Raw genomic sequence first — 24441 nt, 5'->3', positions numbered from 1 at the left:
ATCCCACTTATTCTCTTAGGCAAGACAGGCATTTCTCTCCCACACTACATAACAAATGAGTTCCCATTCCTGTGGGAAGCACCATATTGAAAACACAGGCCAGGCTGAGGTCGTCTCACCCTGTGCAGCACCATGGCACAGGGCATGTACTATTCTAATACAAGCTTCTCCAAAATCCCATCTCCTCCAAAGCAGCTTGGGCAGAGCTATCTGCAGGTGGAGGGAACAGCAGTGTTTCCTCAGTGCTCCTCAGCCAGGACAAATGGAGCCTGGTGGGTGCATAGTGGCTATGGTTTGGCTGCATTATATAAACAATGTTTGCTCAGGACAGGTCATCATTACAACAGCTGTTTATGTTTCTGAACCAGGCATTGACTATCCAGAAGTCTGAAGCTCAATATGGTCACCTCTTGAGATGAGTCAGTAATGAAAGCAGTCAACGGGATCAAAAGTTCAGTTTGCCAGAAAATGAGAGTTAATTTTCAATGTGCCTGTAGGGCAGACGCATAGCTGAAGGGTTTGTGTGTTTATAGCATTAAGGGACACTGCAAGTGCTGTGTATTATGCCTTGTTCTCCATTCCTCAAGTTACTGATTGTGAATAGATTGTATTGAGACAATGTATTGGAGAGTTTTTTAAAATGTTGTTTGTATTAATGTGCTACAAATGTAAAGAGACCAAGAGTGTTAAAAGAACTGGCACTGAGCCGTTTCTGGAGAACCCACCTTGGGCTGGTGAAGTCAGTCTCCGTGCAAAATATTAAAACCAGCCAGCTGTATATCTATTAAACTCAAAACTACTGCGAGGGAAGCATGTAAGGAAGACTCCAGAATTACCTGCAGTGTTACTGAGGGCTCAGCACTAAAGATCAGTACTGCACCCAAATGAGGATTGCAACCTCATCCTCATCAGAGAGATATAACAAAAGCAGCGCTTTAAAAAGATGATAGGACCATGGAGTATATAGTAGCATCCTCAAAATCTTTTCATGAGCTGTATGTCCTTATCCTAGCTATCAAGCCCTGGGAACTTTCCACTTCACCTTTAAACCTTCTCTACTTCCTTAGGGGTAGGACTAACGTATTTCAGGTTCCCAAAAAGAGGATATTGTTGGAGAGGGGAGGAGCGAGTGCTGGGGGGAGAGGGAGGGGGAAAGGGGTTGGGGTATTTGGCAGGGAGGCTGCAGCCCCAGCTGTCAGCCCCCCACGTGGGGGTGAGGGGGAGAAATCTTGGACAATTACTAATATTTTAAAAATCTACCCTAACAGAGATTGGCGGACCAAAACCGAGGTCATGACCCAGAAAAGCTGGACATATGGGAAGCCTCCTTAGGGGTAAAAAGAGACTTTAGGGGGCAGACATTCTTCCTGCAGGGCCCATGCCCCCTCTTGCCTTGGTCCCTGGTGAGCTGGCGTTATGATGCATACTCACGCTCTGTAGCTCAGGGGTGAGCTTCTCTATAAACTGCTTAAGCGTCTCGGTTGCCCTTAAACATTCCTGAAAAAAACTAACAGGAGAAGCGAATGTGAGAGAATGGTTTGAACTAAAGCTCCTAGCATTGGCAGTGCTGCCTGTGAACAACATGCCGCTGTGCATTGCAGTCCTTAGACCTTTGCTTTGCTGTGTCATTATTAACCCTTTGACCTCACACACCTTATCGTTATCAGGACCCCCCAGATTCCCATAATAACCAGTGAGAACAAATGGAGGAGTGGGAAGCCAGCACTCTAACTGCCTTGTATTGTACTGTCAAACGCAAGTTCCACGTCCTGTAACTTGCAGGACAGACACAACCGTAGAGCCCTACGGCTACACCATCTCCAGAGGGAGAGGAAGCTGAGCATGTTACCACACCGGTGGAGGGTGACTGCAGGATACTTGTTCACTGCAAAATAAATCAATGCCTAGGTCTCCTCAGTTAAACTGGGGACCCGGCAAACACAGGGAGGACAGGGAATAAAGACGACCGATCACTCTTACTTGAACTGAGCATTGCAATGCTTGATGTGGTTCTGCAGCAAGTCCACTCCTTTCTTGGTTTGAATCTCATTCACTTTGATCAGATACTGAGGGGAAAACACACCCAGGAGTTGGTTCTTGTTACCTGCTGGGTTCTGCATTGTTTACTTATCACCCTCCATGTTGCCATGACTTGTGAATAACATGATTTTGGCTCCCACTACTGCAGTCTTGCCATTCTGTGCTAGCTATAGACTTCCTGGGAAGCGAGCCAGAGACCAGCAAAGACTGCCTAACGTAGCCTAGTAGATGGTGCACTGATCTGTAAGCCTGGAGATTAGCCCCAGCTATTCCACTAGCCAGGGGCGGCTCTACAAATTTGGCCGCCCCAAGCAATCATGCCCGGGAGGCGCCCCCGAGCCGTGGGAGCAGCGGACCTCCCGCAGGCATGACTGCGGAGGGTCTGCTGGTCGCGCGGCTCGGCTGGGCCTCCTGGAGCTGCGGGCGGTTCGCTGGTCCGGCGGCTCCGGTTGAGCTGCCGCAGGCATGCCTGCGGGAGGTCCAGCCGAGCCGCGGGACCAGCGAACCGCCCGCAGTCATGCCTGCGGGAGGTCCACTGGAGCCGCCGGCCAAGCGTCCCCTCCGCAGTCATGCCTGCGGCAGGTCCGCTGCTCCCGGGGCTCCGGTGGACCTCCCGCAGGCATGACTGCGGCAGGTCTGCTGGCCCAGCCTGCCGCCCACCCGGGAAAGGGCCACCCCAGGCGGGTGCTTGCCCCGCTGGGCTCTGGAGCCGGCCCTGCCACTAGCTCCTATTAACACTTCTGTGCTCTTCACAGCTCTTATTGTGAGTCAAGCTTTCACAGAGATTCACTGAACAGGAGTGAGGTCATTTAATGCTAACCCAGGGCTCATACTAGAAGGCCAAGTCTCACTTACTTTGCCACACACCTCAGAATATGCATGTCAAACTAGGCTCTTGTGTATCCCACGCTAACACACTGTGGCTCGGTTACTCTCTAGAAGCTAGACCACATATAGAATGTTATGACCCTGCAACACTTCCGTACTGGACGGGTCTGGTTCTTAAGGTCTGGTGTCAGTGACTCAGGTGTTTATATCCAGAGGTCTTGGGTTCAAACCCCAGAGATGCCCCAAACAGGTGGTATTACATTTAGCTACCCAGTCTGTAACCACTACACCACAATCTATTTTCAGAGCCAGAAATAGAAACCAGGAATCCTGAGGCCCAGTGTTCTACTGTCTCACAAATATGTGTGTAACCCACTGCCTGTGTGTGTGTTGTGGCTCCCTATCGGACGGTCCAGCATAGAGAACAACAACATACAGGCCCCAGTTACTCCTGTAGTTAATGTGGAAGTGGTCTGTGTTGAAGGCTTAAATATGTATGTATAACAATTAGTGGAAGGACTCTGAAGTAACTACTGGAATGACTTTACATTGCAGAACCTTGTAATTAGAAGTGAATGTGGATGCTGTGCTTGTTTCTTTTACTGTTGCATTTTACTGTTGCATGCATTTGGCTAATGGGAGCTGGCCCTTTTAGAAGAGAGTGTGGCTGACAGTGTGTTTGAGATTAGGAGTGCGTGGGAGATTTTGCCTGTGTGCAGAGAAGGGAGACCCAGCCTGTATGGGCTCCAAAGTGGCTGGAACGTGAGTTAATAAACTCATCTTTCCAGAAAGCAGCCTCCCCCTCTCTCCCCCCCTCACTCTTATGAGGGAATGGATGATTGAGGGTGTTGCTACAGACCTGTTTGCCTCTGTCTGGCTGGTTTGAATCCCATCCAGTCCAGCAGGGATACAAGCTTGCTCCTTTCTAATGGTAGCAACTACTGTATGGAAGTTACCTAACACGTCCTGGGTTTAGTTGCTTATAACGATGCCAAACTTGAACAAGTTGGGCTGAATTTATTCATGCCGAATATATGCCTCAGGCTCAATAGTTTTGGAAAGTTTCAGCAGAAATGGTGTTTCCAGGGATGAGGTCAATGACAGCTAAGTAATTTTAACAATACTGACCAACTTTCCAGCCTTTTGAATGCACTGTATTTCTTATGAGGTGCACTGTGGCAGCAGGAGACAGGCCCAGCCATGAGGAGCATCCAGCCCACACAAAAAAAGAGAGTCACTGAGTTTAAGGCCAGAAGGAACCACCCAGATCATCAAGTCTGACCTCCAGTATTGCACAGGTCTCCACCTCCACCCACCGCTCACACATGAATCCCAACACTTGAAATGAAACCAGGAAGAGAGACAGACCCAGCCCAGGAGGGGCAGGGCTAGAAGACAGGAGCAGAGTGCTGGGCAGCAAACAGCATGGCAGGGCTGGGGTTTCTCTTCCCTTCTGGGTGACGGGTTTTTTTCAGTTCAGTTCTTTTCTTTTTCAATTTTTTTTGTGGGGGAAGGGGAGAAAGGGTTGGTTGGCTTAGTTTATTGCTGTTTCGCTTACAAGTATTATAGGGGAGAGGAAGGGAGGGGAGAAAAGAGCAGGGGGAGGGAGAGAAGGAAGAGAGCCTGGGGGCCACTTGGGAGTCAGACTGTGTGATGGGAGTCAGACTGAATGAGGAGGGGGTAGGAGGGAGCTGGGGCAGGCAGCCAGATCAGCACAGGAAAAGGGTGCTCCAAGCAATGCTGCAGGTAGCCCTCTGGGGTCCTGGGCAGGGCTGGTGCAAGGAAGTTTCACGCCCTAGGCAAAACTTCCACCTTGCACCCCCCCCAGCCCTGCGGCAGCTCCCCGCCCCCCCTGCCCTGAGGCCCTCCCGCAGCAGCTCCCCCCCCCGGGGAGCCATGCAGCACCTCCCCACCCCAGCTCACCTCTGCTCCTTGTCCTCCCCGAGCATGTCGCCCCCACTCTAATTCTCCTCCCAGGCTTGCGGCGCCAAACAGCTGATTGGTGCCACAAGCCTGAGAGGTGGGAGAAGTGGAGCAGCGACCACACGCCCGGGGAGGAACCGCTGTAAAAAAAAAATTGGGGGCGCCGCTTTTTGGCACCCCCAAATCTTGGCGCCCTAGGCAACCGCCTAGTTCACCTTAATGGTAGCACCAGCCCTGGTCCTGGGACATCATCAGTGTCTGAGGGTACGTCTGTACTACCCGCTGGATTGGCGGGTCATGTTCGATGCATCGGGGATTGATTTATCGCATCTCGTCTAGATGTGATGAATCGATCCCCGAATCGACGCCCGTACTCCACCTCGGCAGGAGGAGTAAGCGGAGTCGATGCGGGAGCTGCAGCGGTTGGCTCGCCGCCGTGAGGCCGGCCAGGTGAGCCGAACCAAGATACTTTGACTTCAGCTATGCCAATAGCGTAGCTGCAGTTGCGTATCTTAGTTTGAACCACCCCACTCGTAGCCCAGGCCTTAGGGCCCCAGTAGGGTTGCCAGATGTCTGTTTTTTGACCAGAACACCAGGTTGAAAAGGGATCCTGGTGGCTCTGGTCAGTACCGCTGACCAGGACATTAAAAGTCCGATTGGCGGCACAGCAGGGCTGGCAGGCTCCTTGCTCTGCTCTGCAGCACAGCTCCCAGGAAGCAGCCTGCATGTCCCGCCAGCTTGGGCCCCTGAGCACTAGCTCCACAGCTCCCATTGGCCGGGAACCACAGCCAATGGGAGCTGTGGGGGTGGCGCCTGCCGGCAGGGGTGGCATACAGAGCCACCTGGCCGCTCCTGAGCTGGAGGAACATGCCAGTCGCTTCCCGGGAGCCACCTGAGGTAAGTGCCGCCCGGACCCTGCGCCCCCTCTTGCACCCCAACCCCTTGCTGCAGCCCTGAGCCCTCTCCCACACCCAAACACCCTCCCGTGCCCCAACCCCCTGCTCCAGCCCTGAGCCCCTCCCACACCCAAACACCCTCCCGTGCCCCAACCCCCTGTTCCAGCCCTGAGCCCCCCCCACACCCAAACACCCTCCCGTGCCCCAACCCCCTGCTCCAGCCCTGAGCCCCTCCCACACCCAAACACCCTCCCGTGCCCCAACCCCCTGTACATGCCCTGAGCCCCTCCCACACCCAAACACCCTCCCGTGCCCCAACCCCCTGTTCCAGCCCTGAGCCCCTCCCACACCCAAACACCCTCCCGTGCCCCAACCCCCTGCTCCAGCCCTGAGCCCCTCCCACACCCAAACACCCTCCCGTGCCCCAACCCCCTGCTCCAGCCCTGAACCCCCTCCCACACCCAAACACCCTCCCGTGCCCCAACCCCCTGCTCCAGCCCTGAGCCTCCTCCCACACCCAAACACCCTCCCGTGCCCCAACCCCCTGCTCCAGCCCTGAGCCTCCTCCCACACCCAAACAGCCTCCTGTGCCCCAACCCCCTGCTCCAGCCCTGAGCCTCCTCCCACACCCAAACACCCTCCCGTGCCCCAACCCCCTGCTCCAGCCCTGAGCGCCTCCCACACCCAAACACCCTCCCGCGCCCCACACCCCGTGCCCCAGCCCTAAGCTCCCTCCCACACCCAAACACCCTCCCATGCCTCAAACCCCTGATTCAGCCCTGAGCCTCCTCCCACACCCGAACACCCTCCCGCGCCCCACACCCCCTGCCCCAGCCCTGAGCCTCCTCCCACACCCAAACACCCTCCCATGCCTCAAACCCCTGATTCAGCCCTGAGCCTCCTCCCACACCCAAACACCCTCCCATGCCTCAAACCCCTGATTCAGCCCTGAGCCTCCTCCCACACCCAAACACCCTCCCATGCCTCAAACCCCTGATCCAGCCCTGAGCCTCCTCCCACACCCAAACACCCTCCCGTGCCCCAAACCCCTGCCCTAGCCCTAAGCTCCCTCCCACACCCAAACACCCTCCCATGCCCCAAACCCCTGCTCCAGCCCTGAGCCTCCTCCCACACCCAAACGCCCTCCCACACCCCACACCCCTGCTCCAGCCCTAAGCCTCCTCCCACACCCAAACACCCTCCTGTGCCCCACACCCGCTGCTCCAGCCCTGAGCCTCCTCCCACACCCAAACACCCTCCCATGCCTCAAACCCCTGCTCCAGCCCTGAGCCTCCTCCCACACCCAAACACCCTTTTGCGCCCCACACCCCTGCTCCAGCCCTGAGCCTCCTCCCACACCCAAATACCCTCCCGCGCCCCACACCCCCTGCCCTAGCCCTAAGCTCCCTCCCCCATCCAAACTCTCTCCCAGAGTCTGCATCCCACACCCCCTCCCATACCCCAACCCCTTGACCAGCCTGGAGCCCCCTCCTTCATCTCAAATCCCTCATTCCTGGCTCCACCCCAGAGCCCACACACCCAGCCAGAACCCTCACCCTCCCACTCCCAGAACCCCTCATCCCCAGCCCCATCCCGGAGCCCTCACCCCCTCCCGCACCCCAACCTCCTGCCCCACAAATGAGTGAGGGTCGGGGGAGCGCAAACAACGGAGGAAGGGGGGATGGAGTGAGCTGGGCGGGGCTCAGAGAAGCGGTGGGGCCTCGGAGAAGGGGTGGAGCAAGGGTATTTGTTTTTCTGAAGTTAGAATATTGGCAACCCTGGGACCCAGAGAGGCCATGCCCTGTGCCTGTTCCTGTTGATGGAGTTTCTCTGACCCCGGGGCTGGGATTTCCTCCCTGGGATTTCTTTCTTTCTCAAGGGAATGGGGACACCACATGATCCTTGGTACCCTGCCTGGGGGTCCCTGCATAGTTCTGGATCCAGGACTGCTGGATGAGCAGTAGTCCCAGCTGTGCACCCAGCCAATGGTGCCGGAATGGGGGGGGCAGGGAGCAGTCTTCAAGGTGTGTGTGTACCATGGATTCATATCACGGCATATGTTCTGTTTTCTTATCTATCCCTTTCCTCATGGTTTCTAACATCTGGTTAGCTTTTTTGACTGTCATTGAGCAGATGTTTTCAGAGAACTATCCACAGTGACTCCAAGATCTCTTTCTTGAGTGGCAACAGCTAATTTAGACCTCATCATTTTGTGTGAATGGCTGGGATTATGTTTTCCAATGTGCATTACTTTGCATTTATCAATACTGAATTTCATGTGCAATTTTGTTGCCCAGTCACCCAGTTTTGTGAGATCCTTTTGTAACTCTTACACTCTGCTTTGAATTTAACAATCCTGAGTAGTTTTGTATCATCTACAAATTTTGCCACCTCACTGTTTACCCCTCTCCATTCTGAAAACTGACCATTTATTCCCAGCACAGATCCCTGGGGGACACCACTATTTACCTCTCTCCATTCTGAAAACTGACCATTTATTCTTACCCTTTGTTTCCTATTTTTAACCAGTTACTGATCCATGAGAGGAGCTTCTCTACTTGCTTGTAAATTCACTGAACGTTCCATTGCACCGAGCATGCTCCCTGACCCCTCCACGCTACATTTAGATGGCTAGGACAAAGGCTATACCCAGGGCCCCACGGGGGCTGTCTCTGGATGCTTCCAGTTCCCCACGCAGGGTCAGCCAGACTGGGGACTCCAGGGACTCAGTGGGGAAGGAGGAGAGCATTTAACAAGGAGGGGGTTACATTTATGAGGCAGCAGGGAGCATTAAGGGGAAGGGACAGGCTGTAGCTACAGTGGAACCTGGCTACTGCTCAGAAGGGACTAGAGGCTTGGGGGTGTTTAATGAGGCGCTGGGCAAAGCTGACAAGGTCTGAGGAGCACAGGAGTCAGACAAAGCAGCTGTTTGGAGGTCAGGAATAGCAAGGGCTTTGTACCCAGTGAAGGGCGGGACACAGCACATGGCCTGGGCGTGGGCAGCACACGACTCCCACATTTGGGAGGCTGGGCGTGAGCGCTGGATGCTCCCAAGAAGTGTGGGGGAGCCACTGGTGTCCAGACCGTGGCCCTGCCCCCTGCTCTGCCTCGAGGCTTGGCCCCCTCCCCCGAGGCCACTCCACCCCTCTCTGCCCCCTCCCACCCCTCGCGCTTCTTCGCCCCCTCCCACAAGACCTCCACCAACTGCTCACACCTCTCCGCCCCCCTACCTGCCCACCACTCGGCGGGTGGAGAGGCATGAGTGGCAGGCGGGGCCACGGGGGAAGAGGACGAGCACAACGGGGCCTTGGGGCAGAACATGGGCCAGACGATGGGACCTTTTTGGTGGTAGGGCTCCAAAGACACGGGCTGGCAGCACCCGCCTGTTTGGGGAGGCTTAGCATCTCCTAGCCTCTTCTACCCGCTGCCCATGGGGAAGGGAGAGGGGATGGGCACAATTGTAATTTCTGTAAATTCAACAAGGTGTCAGACTACAGGAAACAAGGCATCTGGTCAAAAATGAACACTAGAAACATCTCTGTGACACGCAAGAAGCTGAAAAGCAGCCACCGGGAGCTAGGCTGGCTGGCAGTGGAAGAGGCCTTGATACAATCCCCACAAAGACATTCAATTGGAGTTAAAAAACCCCACAACGATGTGAGAATTAGGGGTCTTCCTCTTCAAGAGTTTCCCCTCCCCACCCCCGAGCCACTCTGCACCTTTCCTCCCATGGCTGTGACTTCCAAGTTCACAGCTGGTGGGAGCTGCGGAGAAGAGGCCAGTGCTGCTCAGTGGAAAGGGTCATTGCTCTAGGTGCTTGTGATGCTGGTGCTCCCTCCCACCCCCCCTTACCTCACACATGTTTAACTGGAACATCCTGCGCTCCTTCTCCATCTCCTCTGCGATCTCCCCTCCCACCACCTCGCTCCGCACCAGCCCGTGCTGCTTCGCCAGCTCCCGCTTCTCCTTCTCAATCTTTGTGCTTGAAGAAAGGGAAAAAACACCCTGAAAGGCTCCCTCCGGCCAGGCTTTATTAGAATCGGCTCCCGGTGAGCCTGAGTAAACAGGACAGGGGGCAGGTCAACTTACAGTTTATTCTCATAGTCTTTCCAGGCTTTGTCAAAAGGCTTTTTGAAGTCCTGGTAAGAGACGGGTAAGTGCTTAGTGACAATCGCCCTGTGCAATACGCCCCCTGTTCCTTACCCCTGGCATGGCAGAGCTTTCTACGCACACTGCTAGCCTGCCCAGTCGGGGCCCAAATGTGCACTCTAGCCTGTTTGTTAAGGCCACGTCAGCTGCCCAGCTAGTAAGTCAGCTTGGTCTGTGTGTCCCGGGTAGTGGTATCCTATGGACGTGTCATTCTGAACCTGCAGGGGCTGGAAGCTGTGCAGGGAACACCAGAGTGCTCTCTACAGCTACCCACTCCCCGCCATGCTGCTGGAGTGAAACTGTCACACTCACCAGCTGGAGAATCTGTGTCATCTCACTCTGCACATCGCTAAGAGTGAGTTCCCCTATTGCTCATGCAGCGTGCACGAAAGCTAAAACAGGAACACCCCCCAAACACGCACACACACACAGACCCACACATGTGTATACACAGACCCAGAGCCACACAGACATATGTTCACACACATGTGCACACAAGGATTTTATAGCCAGACGGGACCATTGGATCATCTAAGCTGACCTCCTGGCTAGCACGGGATATTCAGTTTCACCCCATTACCTCTGCATTGAGCCAAGTAATTCGTGTTTGGTTAAAGAATGTTCCAGAAATGCAGCCAGTCTGGATCTGAAGACACCAAGAGATGGAGAATCCACCTCTTCCCTTCGGAGTTTGTTCCAATGGCTAATCACTCTCATGCTTACAAATTGGGCTTGTTTGGCTTCAGCGTGTAGCTGATGGTTCTTGTTCTGCCTTTCTTCCCTAGGTTAAAGAGCCCTGTAATACCTGGTATTTTCTCCCCAGGAAGGTGTCACAGATCCTAGCTAGCACCCCTTCCTGGCTGCCCACTAGGATTGCTGTGAGGGAATCCAAGCTGTGCTGTGGGTTTCCAGGGGGTTTCAAGCTCCTGGAGCCTGAATGGAGCCCAGCCACTGCCCGAATCTCCGGGTCCCTAAGCACACTCTCAGGCCACAGACTTTCTAGCTGGCAACCCCCAAACGTTGGAACCTGCTGTCCAGCCATGTAGCTCCTCTGGGTGCAGTGCTGACCCTTCAGACTCCCCTGTACTCAGACACCCCTCTGCCAGAACTCCACCCCACAGCAGGAAGCTTCTGCTTTACACTTCAGCTCTTTCAGGGGCAGACAGCAGTTGTGAAGCAGTCAACACACGCACATGCACACACACATTTTATTCAATATATCAACTCTACGCTGTTTATACTTAGGCCCGGTCTACACTACAGAGTTAGGTCAACGTAAGGCAGCATCCACACTGCAGTGCAGTGGTGCTCCCACTGATGTAAGTCACCCACTGCATCCACTTAACTCCACCTCCACGAAAGGCACAGCATTTAGGTCGATGTAGTTAGGGCGACAGTGTCCACACAGACACTGCGTTACTTACATCGCCTGTTGGCACTCAGCTGGGTGCGGGGCTGACATCTGGAACCTCCCTCATACCCTGGCAGAGCTGTCAGCGCCAGGGCAGCGCCCCCAAATCATCACTTTTCTCCCCCTTTCAAAAGGGAACAGAGCAGAGGTACATAACAAGTACTCCAACGATGTTCTGCCCACCCTCCCCCATTTTGACAGCACATCTGCTTTACTACTTATTAATTTAAACTTCATACAGCCAGTCAGTCAATAAACAGATAAACAGTTCCAATCACCACACCAAAACACAGTTTCATGACAACATTATAGGTCAGTTCCCAATTCCCCCCTGGGGTGAGGTGAAGTGTGTTTGCTTCCCTCATCCCCCTCAGGTTTAATTCCACCTCCACTGACCAATGTGAAACCACAGATTAAGGGGCAACTTTCTCCCTCCTTAACCTCAAGACTCCACCCAGTGGTTGCTTCACACCTGTCTAGGGCTTTTCCCACATTCTGCCAAGCATCATTATTTGGCAGCACTCTTTACTATCCAGAGTCACCCTCATTCCAGGGGAGCTCTGACACATCACCTTTCAGCCATGCCTCAGTTTCCCTGCAGAGTTTTGAAACCTACTACCTATTAGCAGTGCCTAGTTTCCTTGCTCTCAGTGGAGTCCTGGGCCACAATGTTGCTTAGCTGTCCCAGTATCCCACAGCTAGAATCATAGAATATCAGGATTGGAAGGGACCTCAGGAGGCCACCTAGTCCAACCCCCTGCTCAAAGCAGGACCAATCCCCAGACTGATTTTTATCCCAGTTCCCTAAATGGCCCCCTTGCGGATTGAACTCACAACCCTGGGTTTAGCAGGCCAGTGCTCAAACCACTGAGCTATCCCTCCGCCCAGCTATTAACATTCTGTTCCAGATCCTAGCAAATGCCTCTTCCTGGCCTCCCCCTGGGATTGCTGTGAGGGCAATCTCAGCCTCTGTGCTCGGGATTCCCAGAGGTGTATCAAGATCCGGGAGCCTGAACAAAATTCAGTCACGGCCCCTGTCAGAGAAGGTATTTGTATACACAAGACTTATTAAAAATTAACATCAGTGAGCCAGAGAGCTCCTCAGTCAACACTTTTAGGCCTTTTGGGGGCAATATTTATCCCTAGCTGCTGCTGCTGCTAACATCCTCCTCAGTTACTAGTGGACTTGGAAGATATTTCTTCATCCTCATGTGACACAAGCACATCATCCTGCTTCTTTCCAAACCCAGAACAGAAATATTTATTGAACACTTCTACCTCTTCTGCATCGTTAACAATTTTACCATCTTCATCTAATAATGGGCACGTGCAAACACATATATCAATACAGAGCAGCACACCTGAAAGCAACACACACTTACACACATGTACCAAGGGTCAAGGTGGATTCTCCAGCACTGGCAATTTTTCAACCAAAATTGGATGTTTGTCTAAAAGTTCAGTTCTACTTCAAAGAGGAATTGATTCAGGGAGGTTCTCTGGCCTGTGCTATACAGGAGGTCAGACGAGATGATCACACTGGGCCCTTCTGGCCTTGGAATCTATGAAGCTAGGAGAGCCATGCACACCCAGACACACCCATTGCCACCATGTGGACACACAAACACACAGTGGGGTGAGCTCCCTGAGCACGTTAGAGACCACATGGGGTGGGCAGGAAACACCAGAGGAGGGCGGGTGAGGAGGCCAAAGGCCGTACCAAAGAGGCCCCACTGAGAGGTCACAGCGGGTGTACATTTGCCTGGGGAAGGCCACAAAGGGCATGATTTGACTGGTGAGGGTGCAGGGGTTTGCTGGGAGGCCATGGGAGGTGCACACTCACCCCAGGGGAGAACCTGCTGGGAGGTCACAGGAGGTGCATACTCGCCCAGGGATGCCCCACTGAGAGACCCTGTGTGCCATGCACTCACAGTGGGGCTCGCTGAGAGACCATGGGCCATGCACGTGCCTGGGAGCTCCCTGGCACATCACAGGGGACACGCACTCGCCTGGGGGCTCCCTGGCAGAACACAGGGGACACACTCGCCTGGGGGTGCCCCTGGCAGGCCATGAGGGAAACGCACTAACCTGGGGGCTCGATGGGAGATCATGGGGGGACACGCACTCACCTGGGAGCTCGATGGGAGATCATGGGGGACACACACTCGCCTGGGGGTGCTCCTGGCAGACCACAGGGGACATGCACTCACCTGGGGGTGCCCCAGGAGGCCATGGGGAACACCCACTCGCCTGGGGGCTCAATGGGAGATCATGGGGGACACACTCACTTGAGGGCTTCCTGGGGGGGCATGGGGACACTAAGGTTGCCAACTGTCACAGAAACCCAAACACCTATGCCTCGGCCCTGAACCGCCCCTTCTGCAAGGCCATGCCCTGCTCTTTATCCCCCCCCCCGCCTCTATCGCTCGCCCTCCCCCACCCTCACTCACTGTCAGTGGGCTGGGGCAGGGGGTTGGGGTGCAGGAAAGGGTTTGGGTGCAGGATCTGGGAGGGACTCAGGGCTGGGGCAGGGGGTTGGGGTGTGGGAGGGGGTGTGGGGTGCTGGCTCCAGGAGGGGGCTCAGGGTTGGGGCAGTGGTGTGGGAGGAGGTGAGGGGTGTGGGCTCTGGGAGGGAGTTTGGGTGCCAGATGGGGCTCAGGGGTGGGGCAGGGGCTTGGGGTGCAGGCTGGGCAACGCTTATCGCGGGCGGCTCCCGGGCAGCAGTGCAGCAGGGCTAAGGCAGGCTCCCTGCCTGCCCTATGCCACTCCTGAGAGCGGCTGGCATGTCCCTGCGCCTCTGGTGGGGCAGAGGGCTCCATGCGCTGCCCTTGACTGCAGACACCACCCCCGCAGTTCCCAGCCAATGGGAGCTGCGGAGTCGGCGCTCGGGACGGGGGCAGTGCACAGAGACTCCCTTCCCCCATCCCAGGGCCTGCAGGGACATGCTGGCCACTTTGGGGAGCAGCATGGGGCCAGGGCAGGCAGGGAGCCTGCCTTAGCCTCGCTGCGCTGCTGGACTAAAATCTCCCGGTTTGGCTTCAGTATCCTCTGGGAGATAGAGCCTGATTCCGGGAGACTGCCAGCAAAACCAGGAGGGCTGGCAACCCTGGAACATGCACTCAACAGGGTCTCCCTGGGAGGCCCTGGGGACATGCACTCGCCCGGGGGCTCAAAGGGAGGCCATGGGGGGACACAGTCGCCAGGGGAAGGGCTTTCTGGGAGGCCATGCACACTCAGTGCAGGAAGGTGAGGGAACTGATTGGGAGGCCATAGGGGGTGCTCATGCGGTGATGTGATGGGAAGCTATGAAGTATTTGGGGGTAAACAGGTTCTTTTGTTCCCGGGGGACTCCCATGACACCCCTTGGTTCAGCCAAAGAGCTGTAGGCAAATTGGGTCAGAGAAGGGGGAGGAGTGAAGAGGTGGGTGGGGACATTGCCCTGCTGTCAATCACATCCATGCCTGCATCCTGCTCAGAGGCTGGAGCAGGCTGGAGAGCGGCAGCGGCAGGAGACAGAGATGGAGTTTTCTGGAGGGCTCAGGAGCACTGCTGGGCCCAGCTGCACCCACAGAGCTCAGAACCCAGCTCTTAGCACTGCTACTGCCTGCTGCTAGTGAAAGGGGTGGGGGGGAGCAGGGAACATCCTTCAGCTGGTGCAGCCCCTCTCCCAGGGCCCATCCTGACAGGCCCGTTCAGCATCTACTCACCCCTTTGAGCTCTTTTAAGTCTCTCTTTACCAGCGAGTCCAGGGAAAAGTTAATGTTGTGAGACAAGCTCTGCAACTGGAAAGAAAGGAGAGAGAACCTGAAGCCTGCGTTGTGAGAGCCCCCAGCACAAAGCCAGGCAGCAGGTCTCACCCACTTGGCAGCCTTCAGGAGGATCCCCCTCAGTGCTCTCCTCCTGGACCATGGCTCCCTGGGGAAGCACTTGTCTTACAAATTCTGTTGATTGCCATGTTTTCCCTTGGGCTCTGATTCTGCAGCTGGAGGACAAACTCAGCCACTTCCACCCTACCTGGAGCAGGCAGGGTGTGGAGGTGTCAGGAGGAGCCCTGTCTCATCCCACGCGCTCTCAGGCATGTGGAACAGGGGCTGAGACTCCCTTGCTGGTTCCTCACATCGTGTGGGTAGCTCAGAGGTTGTGAGGGATAAGCACGTGTGCATGGGCAAAGGGCAGGGTGGAAAATATTCTCCCACAACCAAATCCAAGGGGATTTTCACCAGCCTTCTGTAACGCATATGTCTGTCCCACCCCAAACACAGAGCTTCCAGAGCAGTTCAGACAGAGAAAGAGTTTGATATGGGCAAAAATGTTGGCTACTTTTCATTTTCTTAATTCTCAAAAAAACAATTTTCCTCATATTTGAAAGAGAAAAAAGCCCTCAGACAGAAACCAGAGCTGGAAAATTCCAGCCTGAAAGATGAAACTTGACCAAGTTATAAGCAACTAAACAAGGGCCTCTAAAATGGATACATTTAGCCAATCATAACTAGAGAGGTCACATGCCAGCTCTAATTCCCAGACAGGAAACCTCATTCGCTTTCAGTTATCACTATGCACAGGATTTTTTAAACAAGACAAACACCGCAAGGAAAGGAGATTAAGTCATTTCACCATCTATTCTACTCTCTGAATATATCAGATACCCCAATAATACCAAACCACAACCAAAGTTTAACTCCAAATGCAATTAAAACCTTAAAACTCTGACCCTTACAAGTTTGTTCCAAGCAGGGAGCAGATTCTGAGCAGTGTAATTCAGGAGTTGACAGAGTTACACAGGTGAGGAGGATCAGGCTCTGTATCATTGGTATTTCAGAAGAATCTGGAGTCTACAACCACAATCAGAGCCTGATTGTGCTAGATGCTGTACAAAGACATAATAAGAGCCAGCCCCTGTCCCAAAGGGCTACATTCACAAGGGGATTTCAATGCCTACCTGCCCTTTAGGGGCCCACATCCAACATGCAGGCACCACTGGCATTCACAAAACCCCTGCTCAGCTGCTACATATATTCCCTACATTCCCAACAAGCATGCGCAAAACTGCCCATGTCCTGATGACAGTGCTGAGCAGCTCGCCACCCTTGCTCATGCCTAGCCCTAGCAGGAGTGTCAAATGAGACATTCTCTATGTAGCTGTCCTTGGGGCCCAATCCAATAGGCATACTCAGAGCCTTCCGCCCCTAATACCTAATTGCCCGGTGGTAGGGCACTCCCTGGGGTGTAGGAGACCCAGGTTCAAATCTGCCTGATCTGGAGCGGGGATTTGAACCCAGAGCTCTCCCATCCCAGATGAGTGGTCTGGGCACAGCACTGCCTCTATCATTTTTTGTGAGCAGAGGCCTAATTCTTTTTGCCACTCCTTCGCATTTCCCACTGGCTGGCCCAAGCGGCGCCCCGTTCAGCATGCTGGCACCTGAGCAACCCTTTCTTAGGCTCCCCGCTTCTCCAGGCATGGAGTACCTAACTGGGGCTGAGGAATCCACAAGGTGGCTGGGTGCCTAGGAGTTGGCGTTGCAATGCCCAGGTCCCCCTTGTGAATGTAGCCCAAAGCACTTAGCCCCATACAAACCATTACCCACACAGCGCTTCAGCTTGTGTCTCTTCCAATCTTTGTTAGTTTTCTTAAAGCCCCAGCTCCTCGAGTCATGTGAATAGGTGAGACCATCAGCTTCCATTACAAAAGGAAGTTTCTAGTCCTCCTTGTTGTGGAGAAAAGCATGGCAACATGACCTGAGTGCAGCCTACAGGTTCAAAAGCAGAAGGCAAAGTGAAAGAACCTGTTTATGTTTCTAAATCTCACGACTGTTGGAAGGCCTAACTCAGGCTTTTAAATACTTGCGAGAAAGGACACTGGGCTTAACTTCGCCAATGGACTTGGAAAAATCAAATCCTGGGAGAGGAGCCTGTCTCAGTTCAGGGCAGGTCAGCTCGATCCCACTGTAAGGGGAGCCACTCTGGGTATTCAGCTCACTAGTTAATTGCCTTTCCCAACACAGACCAGCTGCCCTAGGACACCTGTTTGCTTTCTCCTCAGAGACAGAGAACAGTGCAATTGCCACAGATACTTTTTTATTCATTTTTGGTGGTAACTTGTAAGGATTTGATCAGTTATAGATCAGTATGAGTTTCAGAAGTATTAATTTTAAGTTAAAAATAGTACAAATGGAAGCAGCAAAAATAAAACTTTGCACACATTTCTGGAAACATGACACCAAACAATGGTTTATTAATCCAGTACAATATCCACCAGTCCTATCTTATCCATGGGAGGAGAGTGTTTGTTTCCTCACTATACAAAGTAATGGATTTTGGGGTTGCTGTGTAGGAAGGAAAAGATGTAAGTCATCTTCAGCAGAAAGCCAGGAGCAATACTTGGAATTGCAGTTAATGCTGATTCGCAGAGTTAGGTGGCTGAAAAAGGAACGAGGGCTTTAAGACCTCCCATGTGCTAACTCACGAAACTCAGATCCCACCGATAACCAAAAGTCTGCATCTGGCATTTGTGAACATTTGTGCTGCAGTTCCTTGTCACTTGACCAGACTATAAGGCTTTTCTCTTCTTTTGAAGACAGCATATCTGTGGGATTCGGCTTAAGCTGATGGGTTCCTGGTCCATTGATTACATTGGTCTTTGCCCACTTCAGGAAAGCATTTGGAAAAACACACACACATACATACATACATACATACAGAGAGCTTGCACCTCCCTTTACACATTCCCATGCCTCCCTTGGGAGGCGTGGCCCATACTTTAAGAACCGCTGTTCTATACTCATTAACTCAGAGGCCTCATGGACTGTGGTAACCCTCCAACCAGTTCCCCATTGAGCTGACGCCTCTATATAGGTTATGTTCTCTTTCTTTTGAACTGCCCAAAACCTTCTCCAATATGATTCAGGGGTCAGTTTAAACTTCAGCCACAAAGCTTGTTTTCAATTATCATAATCTTTACAGTCTTCCCATAAGGGTAAAGATGTCCAGGGCCTTTGCCCAGAAAGCAGTGGAGCCAGGTCCCTTACCATGTCCCCCTGTCCGAGCTTATTTAATTCATATAGTGAGGAAGTCATTTGGAGTCTATGCCACCCATGGGCACAGGTCCATGGTATCTGGCTCCACCTACTGGAAAATGGTTCTGCTGCCACAGTTTCTCCATCTTGATCTGATATTGATGCTCCCTGTCCTTTTCTCTCTTCTAGTGCTGTTACTGGCGCTGGTGTTTGGTCTTACTGGCACTGCTGCGGGTCCCAGACTGCTCTCTCTTGCTCTAGGTCTGCAAGCTTCTAGGTTTCCAGATGCACTCTGTCCCTCTCCAGCTGAAGCTTCTCCTGCTCTAGCTGTTGGTTGTCCAGCACTCCTCTTGCGGTGGTGGCCTTGGTCTGGATGGAACTCAGTAGCTGACTGTCAGCCTCTTCCCTGTTTCTCTCCAGGGTGTTGGCTCCAAAATTCTCCCTGTCTGCTGGGCCCTCTGTCAGTCGACTGGAGGTTCTCTGTGAACGTGGACCATTCTTGACTGGTCATTAGAATACAGCAAATCAACTAAGTATGATTTTGTTCTATCTTCAGGGCTAATCTCCCTTTCTCTGCATAGCTCAACAATAGATTTTTCTTCAGTTGTTCGTAATTCATTTTCCCCATTTCCCTTTTCACTGTCCCTTTCCTCAGAAAGGCCACTGAGGCTTTTTTCTCTGTGCCTCTCCTGTCTAAGTAACTTGCTTTTGCTGCTGTTGGCATTTATGCAATTGACACTGTTAAGAGATCCCACCACTGCTGCCACCATAGAGATTGTGGTTCAGGGCGGCTGCACCTGGATTTCCCCTCTGTGGTTCAGCAAGGGCACCCACTCTCAGGCTGATAGCTCCCCAGCCATTGCCTCTTTGGGTGGAGACCTGCAGCTCTCTCCCTTCTGACCAGGGTATTCCCAGGCTTCACAGCTCCTTGTCTTCACTGTGTCATTCCCAGCACAGACCAGTTGCCCAAGGGCACCTGTTTGCTTTCTCTTCAGCAGGACCAGCTCAGGCTTTTTTGCTGCCCCAAGCAAAGAAGGAGAAAAAAAAAGCCACGATCGGTGGCACCTCGATGGCAACTCTACCACGCCGCTTCATTCCTCAGCTCCGAGAGGGACTGAGGGACCCGCCGCCGAATTGCCGCCGAAGACCTGGATGTGCCGCCCCTTCCCATTGGCCGCCCCAAGCACCTGCTTCCTTCGCTGGTGCCTGGAGTCAGCCCTGCTCTTTAGAGACAGAGAACAGTGCAATTGCTACAGATACAAGTTACCACCAAACTCTTCCTAAGCAGGCCAAGTATATTCCTAAGGTACAAAGCATTACCGAGAAAACAGAACAAAAGAACCTACCCGCATGCTAATAAGCTCACCAGAGTTACCCCAACTCCCTCCTGGGCTCTGGCAAGTGCAGGTTTTTAATACCACACCCTAGGAGCATCCTTGTGATTACAAGGTCATCATAGCTTCAGCTCAGAACAAGCACCCAGTCATATGAGGCTTCAGTAGGCCAAGTCCTTCCAACCCTCTCCTAAGGATTGGGGCCCTCCAGCGTCCAGGAGTCCTGCCCATTTGCTGGAGTAGGGAGAAGGTCCTGAGACAGGTTAAACCCCAAGCTTTTATGCTAGAGTCTTTTCTTTGTCTGATGGGCTTTGGAAAATCCAGTCTGCACAAACATATGCAGCTCTCCCCAGGGGGTAACTGGGGCTGGGAATGGAGGAGGTACATTAGTATCCCCCGTCCCTGCTAGAGAAGTGGCACAAACTGCCACGACAACACAGCCACAACTGCTTTTGTCATACTGTGCCCAAAGGTGTTAAGTTAAACCATATGGAATTGGGGTTAACTCAGTAAAGCTTAGCTTCATTCCATCAGGTTCGTCAGGATATTACAGGATATTGTAAGTCTGTCACAGAGCCTCCTCTAGGACAGAGTATATTGAGATGAAAGTTGTCAGTAGGCTCAAACCAGAGCGCTCAACCCACAAACACTTGCTACTAGGACTGCCACTTACTCCGATCCAGGAACTACTCCCAGTAGGAACTGCAGGCTCAGCGCTTAGCTTTCTTTTTGTAGGTGTTTGTGTGGTTAGGGCCCTGTACTGCACAAGACCATAGTCATCACATTTGCTGCAGAACTCACCACTTGTGCAGAGCTGGGCTCCAAAACCTGAGTTTCCACTTTTTTTAAATGAACGTAGTTAACCTTGAGTATGACTGATGTAGTGTGGCATGCCTGAGGGCTTGGCTACACTTACAAATTTGCAGCGCTGCAGCAGGGTGTGAAAACACACCCTCTCCAGCGCTGCAAATTGCGGCGCTGCAAAGCGCCAGTGTGGTCAAAGCCCCAGCGCTGGGAGCGCGGCTCCCAGCGCTGTACGTTATTCCCCACAGGGACGTGGAGTACGGACAGCGCTGGGAGAGCTTTCTCCCAGTGCTGGCGCTTTGACTACACTTAGCGCTTCAAAGCGCTGCTGCGGCAGCGCTGCTGCGGCAGCGCTTTGAAGTGCAAGTGTAGCCAAAGCCTGAGTCTGCAGACAGCCTGAAACAATAACTCTGAAAGGTGTGAACTGCCCCATTTGTCTCAGTCAGGGCCCCAGTGACTCTGATTCTGTGGCCAAGTAATCAGTTGCCTGACATTTATTTTTGTCTCCCTGCCCTGCCTGGACCTGCCTGTAGCTGCCACTTTCTCTTTAGCTCCTCGCACAAGGGGTCTTAACTAGACACCCGTGTATGCTCCCTGCATTGCTCCATGGAGACAGGCAGCAGGGACTGGGGAGCCAGAGCAGGAATCCTGCCTGCAGGGAGGAGACAAGGGGAGCAAGAGGTGAGGCTGGGCTGCCTGCAGAATAGTACAGGAGCCACGGTCCAGTGAATGGTGCTGGAGCCCTGGAGAGCAGAGCTAAAAGCCCTTCCTTGAAGGGACTCAGGGCTTGTCAACACTTTACAATACTGCAGCAACATGGCTGCACCACAACAGCATTCAGGAGAGCTTTTCCTGCTGGCGTAGGTACAGCACCTCCCCGAGAGGCGGGAGCCAGGGAGCTATTGTCACTCCCTACTATTGCAGGGCAGAGCAATGGCACTTGTGGTTCAGTTGCCTAACACTTTCTATTATAAACAGTTCCTGCAGCTGTGGTGAAGAGCTCTAATGCCCCCTGGCTTGCGCTAGCATTTTGGAATTTGGCAAGAGGGTGGGCCCAGGCCCGGGCCCAGGGAGGGACCTAGTGGGGACCTCACCGTTAAAAATCACCATTGCCTGCCGACGAGTCACACAGCCAGCTTGGCCTGGGCTTGCTCCCAAGCTCACCCAGCGTTCCCTTCGCATTGCACATGCTCTACCCCACACCTCGCTTCAGAACCCCACATGGCATGGAACCTGCACACGGGGCACAGACAAAATGGATCCGCCTCCTGCTGCTGCCCATCGAAACATCCTCAGTCTCAGCTGAACCCTGACAAATACAGAGCTGAAATCAGGCTGGCTCCCTGGCATTGTTATAACAGGTATTAGAATAATAAGACTCCTAAGAATGTGTTTAATGCTCAGACGTTATTGAATGCTCATGCATAGCTGCCTGCACCAATCTCACCTTTACCATCGTATCCCAGATTGGATAGTGATATTTGAGCAGTTTGTCTTGTGAGTCTCTATGACTGTGTAAATGACCAAACAGGAGAGAGCCACTGACTAGTATGAAGGGCTGACCTCTATCAAGTGTTTCTCCCTTCCCAAAAGCAAGGAGCCATCCATACCAGATGGCCAGTTGTGGGATACTGCAAAAAGAAGACAAAAGATTTTGTTGTTGTTCTGCTTCTCCCCATGAAGATGAGCCAGGCAAGTGGACTCCTCCCATCAACTGAATTGAGTTTGCAGCTCACAGCACATGGCAGGAAGGAGATAAAAATGCCAGACAAAAGGAACCTGAGATCTCTATGCTGCTTGAACTCTGGGGGACAAAGTTTTCAAGGCATAAGCAAAGGATCCCCAGCTGCTTAGCTTGGGTTAGCCCTAAGGAACATATAGCGCTGATTATAGAAGCTTTTATTACCTTTTGGAACATAAGATTGGAACTCATTTTTGTATCTATGCTTACCTGCTTTCACCTGGTAAATAACTCGTTTCTTTTTCCTAGTAAATATATCAGTATATAGCTTATTCTAGGACTGGCTACAGGCATTGTCTTTGGTGTAAGATCTAAGGTGCAACTGACCTGGGGTAAGTGACTGGTCTTTTGGGACCGGGAGTAGCCTGAGTATTGCTGTGATTCTTGGTGCAAGGGACCAGCTATCACAAAGGTGACAAGACAGATGGGAGTAGCCCAGGGGACTGTATCTGACTCCATGGTTAGGCTGTTGTAGTCTCTGAGGATTATACCTGATACTTGGTTGGTGATATCTGAGTATAGAACTCCCCACCAATGTGGGGTTTAGGCCCTGCACCCTAACAGCCTGCCTTGAGGGGGGACTCACGCTCTGAGTTACAACAACTCAGGCCACAATTACACCATCACATTCTATTTTGTCCATATGACAGTGGCTTCATTTCTGGGTGAGGAAACCAACTGGGCCCCTCTACCCCTGACATACGATCTGTGGCTGGGAGAGCACCCAGGCCTGGGGCACTTGGTCAGCAATTCTTACCAGACCCTTGACTGGGGCCAGCAGCTCCCGGGAGAAGTCGGCAAAGGTGAGGAAGGCACCGGCCAGTTGCTCGTCACCATCACTCTGGTAGTTTGCAGAGAATTTTTCCTGGGCTGCAATATGAGCTTCTATGTGGCTAGCAAGATCTAGGCACACAAACACCAAGCCCCAATCAACATGGATAAGGAGAGCAGAGAAGGAAGCTACCATTGGCTGTCCAGTCATCCACACCTCAACCCCCTCCCCAGACAGCTGTCAGCATCTAGGCCAGAGTAGGACAGGGCTGGAAGGGGGAGTCAAGTGGGGGAGAGGAGCACTGGGTCTGGGGGCAGTGGACAGGTGAGTGCAGAGGGAAGGTGGGGATTGCGGTGAGGGAACCAGGGGTGGGGCTAGGGGGCTGGGGCAGAGCAGCAATGGGGGGATGGGACAGGTGAGTGGGGCAAACCAGAGGAAGTATTGGGGGATGTGCAGATGAGTGGGACAGAGCAGGCTTGGGGCTGTGGGGAGGGACAAGGCAGGGCTGAAGGTGGGGCAGGTGAGTGGGGCAGAGCAGCAGCAGGGCTGGGGGATGGGGCGAGTGAGTGGGGCAGAGCAGCGGCAGGGCTGAAGGTGGGTCAGGTGAGTGGGGCAGAGCAGCAGCAGGGCTGGGGGATGGGGCGAGTGAGTGGGGCAGAGCAGCGGCAGGGCTGGGGGATGGGGCGAGTGAGTGGGGCAGAGCAGCGGCAGGGCTGGGGGATGGGGCGAGTGAGTGGGGCAGAGCAGCGGCAGGGCTGGGGGATGGGGCGAGTGAGTGGGGCAGAGCAGCGGCAGGGCTGGGGGAGGGGCAAGGCAGGGGTGGGGGGATGGGCAGGTGAGTGGGGCAGAGCAGGAGGTGATGGTGTGTGTGTGTGTGTGTGCCTCCTACAGCCCCTCCTCTGTGATGCGGGAGGACCTTGCACCAGGGCAGTTGGAGCTGGTGGGCTCCCACTCTGGGCACACAGACGCTGGAGCCAGGTTTTGCAGGAGGCAGCACAGGCCCCCAGAAGGTGCCCTTGAGAAACAGCCTCTGGCAGGGTTCCACCCCCTGCCTCCAGCCCTGGCAGTGCCCCTCGGCAGCGGCAGCAGCGCTACCTCCTCCTGCTCCTGGCACACTGCAGGGTCCTTGGGCTAATGCTCCGGTCAGCACAGGGGTGGCAGGGGTGGAGGACGAAGCTCCAGCGCAGAGCTAGCTCCCATCCAGCCCCATCAGTGGAGTGGTCCATGCTCACCGGGCTGGGCAGGGAGCGCCAGGGCCTGTTGGCTCCAGTGAGCACTAGTGACCCCAGGCCTGTCTGGGCTGGGAGATGCGGAGGGAGCTGAGTGGCGCAAGCAGGGGCGTGTAAGCCGAGCTGGGTGGCACAGTGGGGTTTGGTGATGCCATGGCTACTAGTTATGCAATGCCATCCTTATTGCTAGGGGTGGTCTCTGCCCCTCAGCTGCTCGCCAAGCAGAGGGCATTGCTGTGGGGCCGTGGCTGGGGTGCATGCTGCTCACAAGGGTGCTGCCTGGCCTGGCCTGCCCCATTTC

At 53.8% G+C, this 24441-nt stretch overlaps 1 protein-coding gene across 1 annotated transcript in view; it reads right to left on the bottom strand.

Annotated features, from left to right (window-relative positions):
- The window catches only part of LOC123347263 (arf-GAP with SH3 domain, ANK repeat and PH domain-containing protein 2-like), a 105977-nt gene that overhangs the window by 61646 nt on the left and 19890 nt on the right, over positions 1-24441 (bottom strand). The window contains exons 3-8 of the mRNA XM_044984667.1: positions 22897-23042; positions 14955-15029; positions 9777-9826; positions 9540-9669; positions 1981-2066; positions 1432-1507 (exon numbers count right to left, since the gene is read on the bottom strand). Coding sequence (XP_044840602.1) covers positions 1432-1507; positions 1981-2066; positions 9540-9669; positions 9777-9826; positions 14955-15029; positions 22897-23042 — 563 coding nt within the window. The remainder of the gene's footprint in view (positions 1-1431; positions 1508-1980; positions 2067-9539; positions 9670-9776; positions 9827-14954; positions 15030-22896; positions 23043-24441) is intronic.

This window comes from Mauremys mutica, chromosome 13, assembly GCF_020497125.1.
Source record: "Mauremys mutica isolate MM-2020 ecotype Southern chromosome 13, ASM2049712v1, whole genome shotgun sequence".
NCBI lineage: Eukaryota > Metazoa > Chordata > Testudines > Geoemydidae > Mauremys > Mauremys mutica.
Note: the sequence above shows the minus strand (reverse complement) of the source record. Positions and strands in the feature narration are given on the sequence as shown.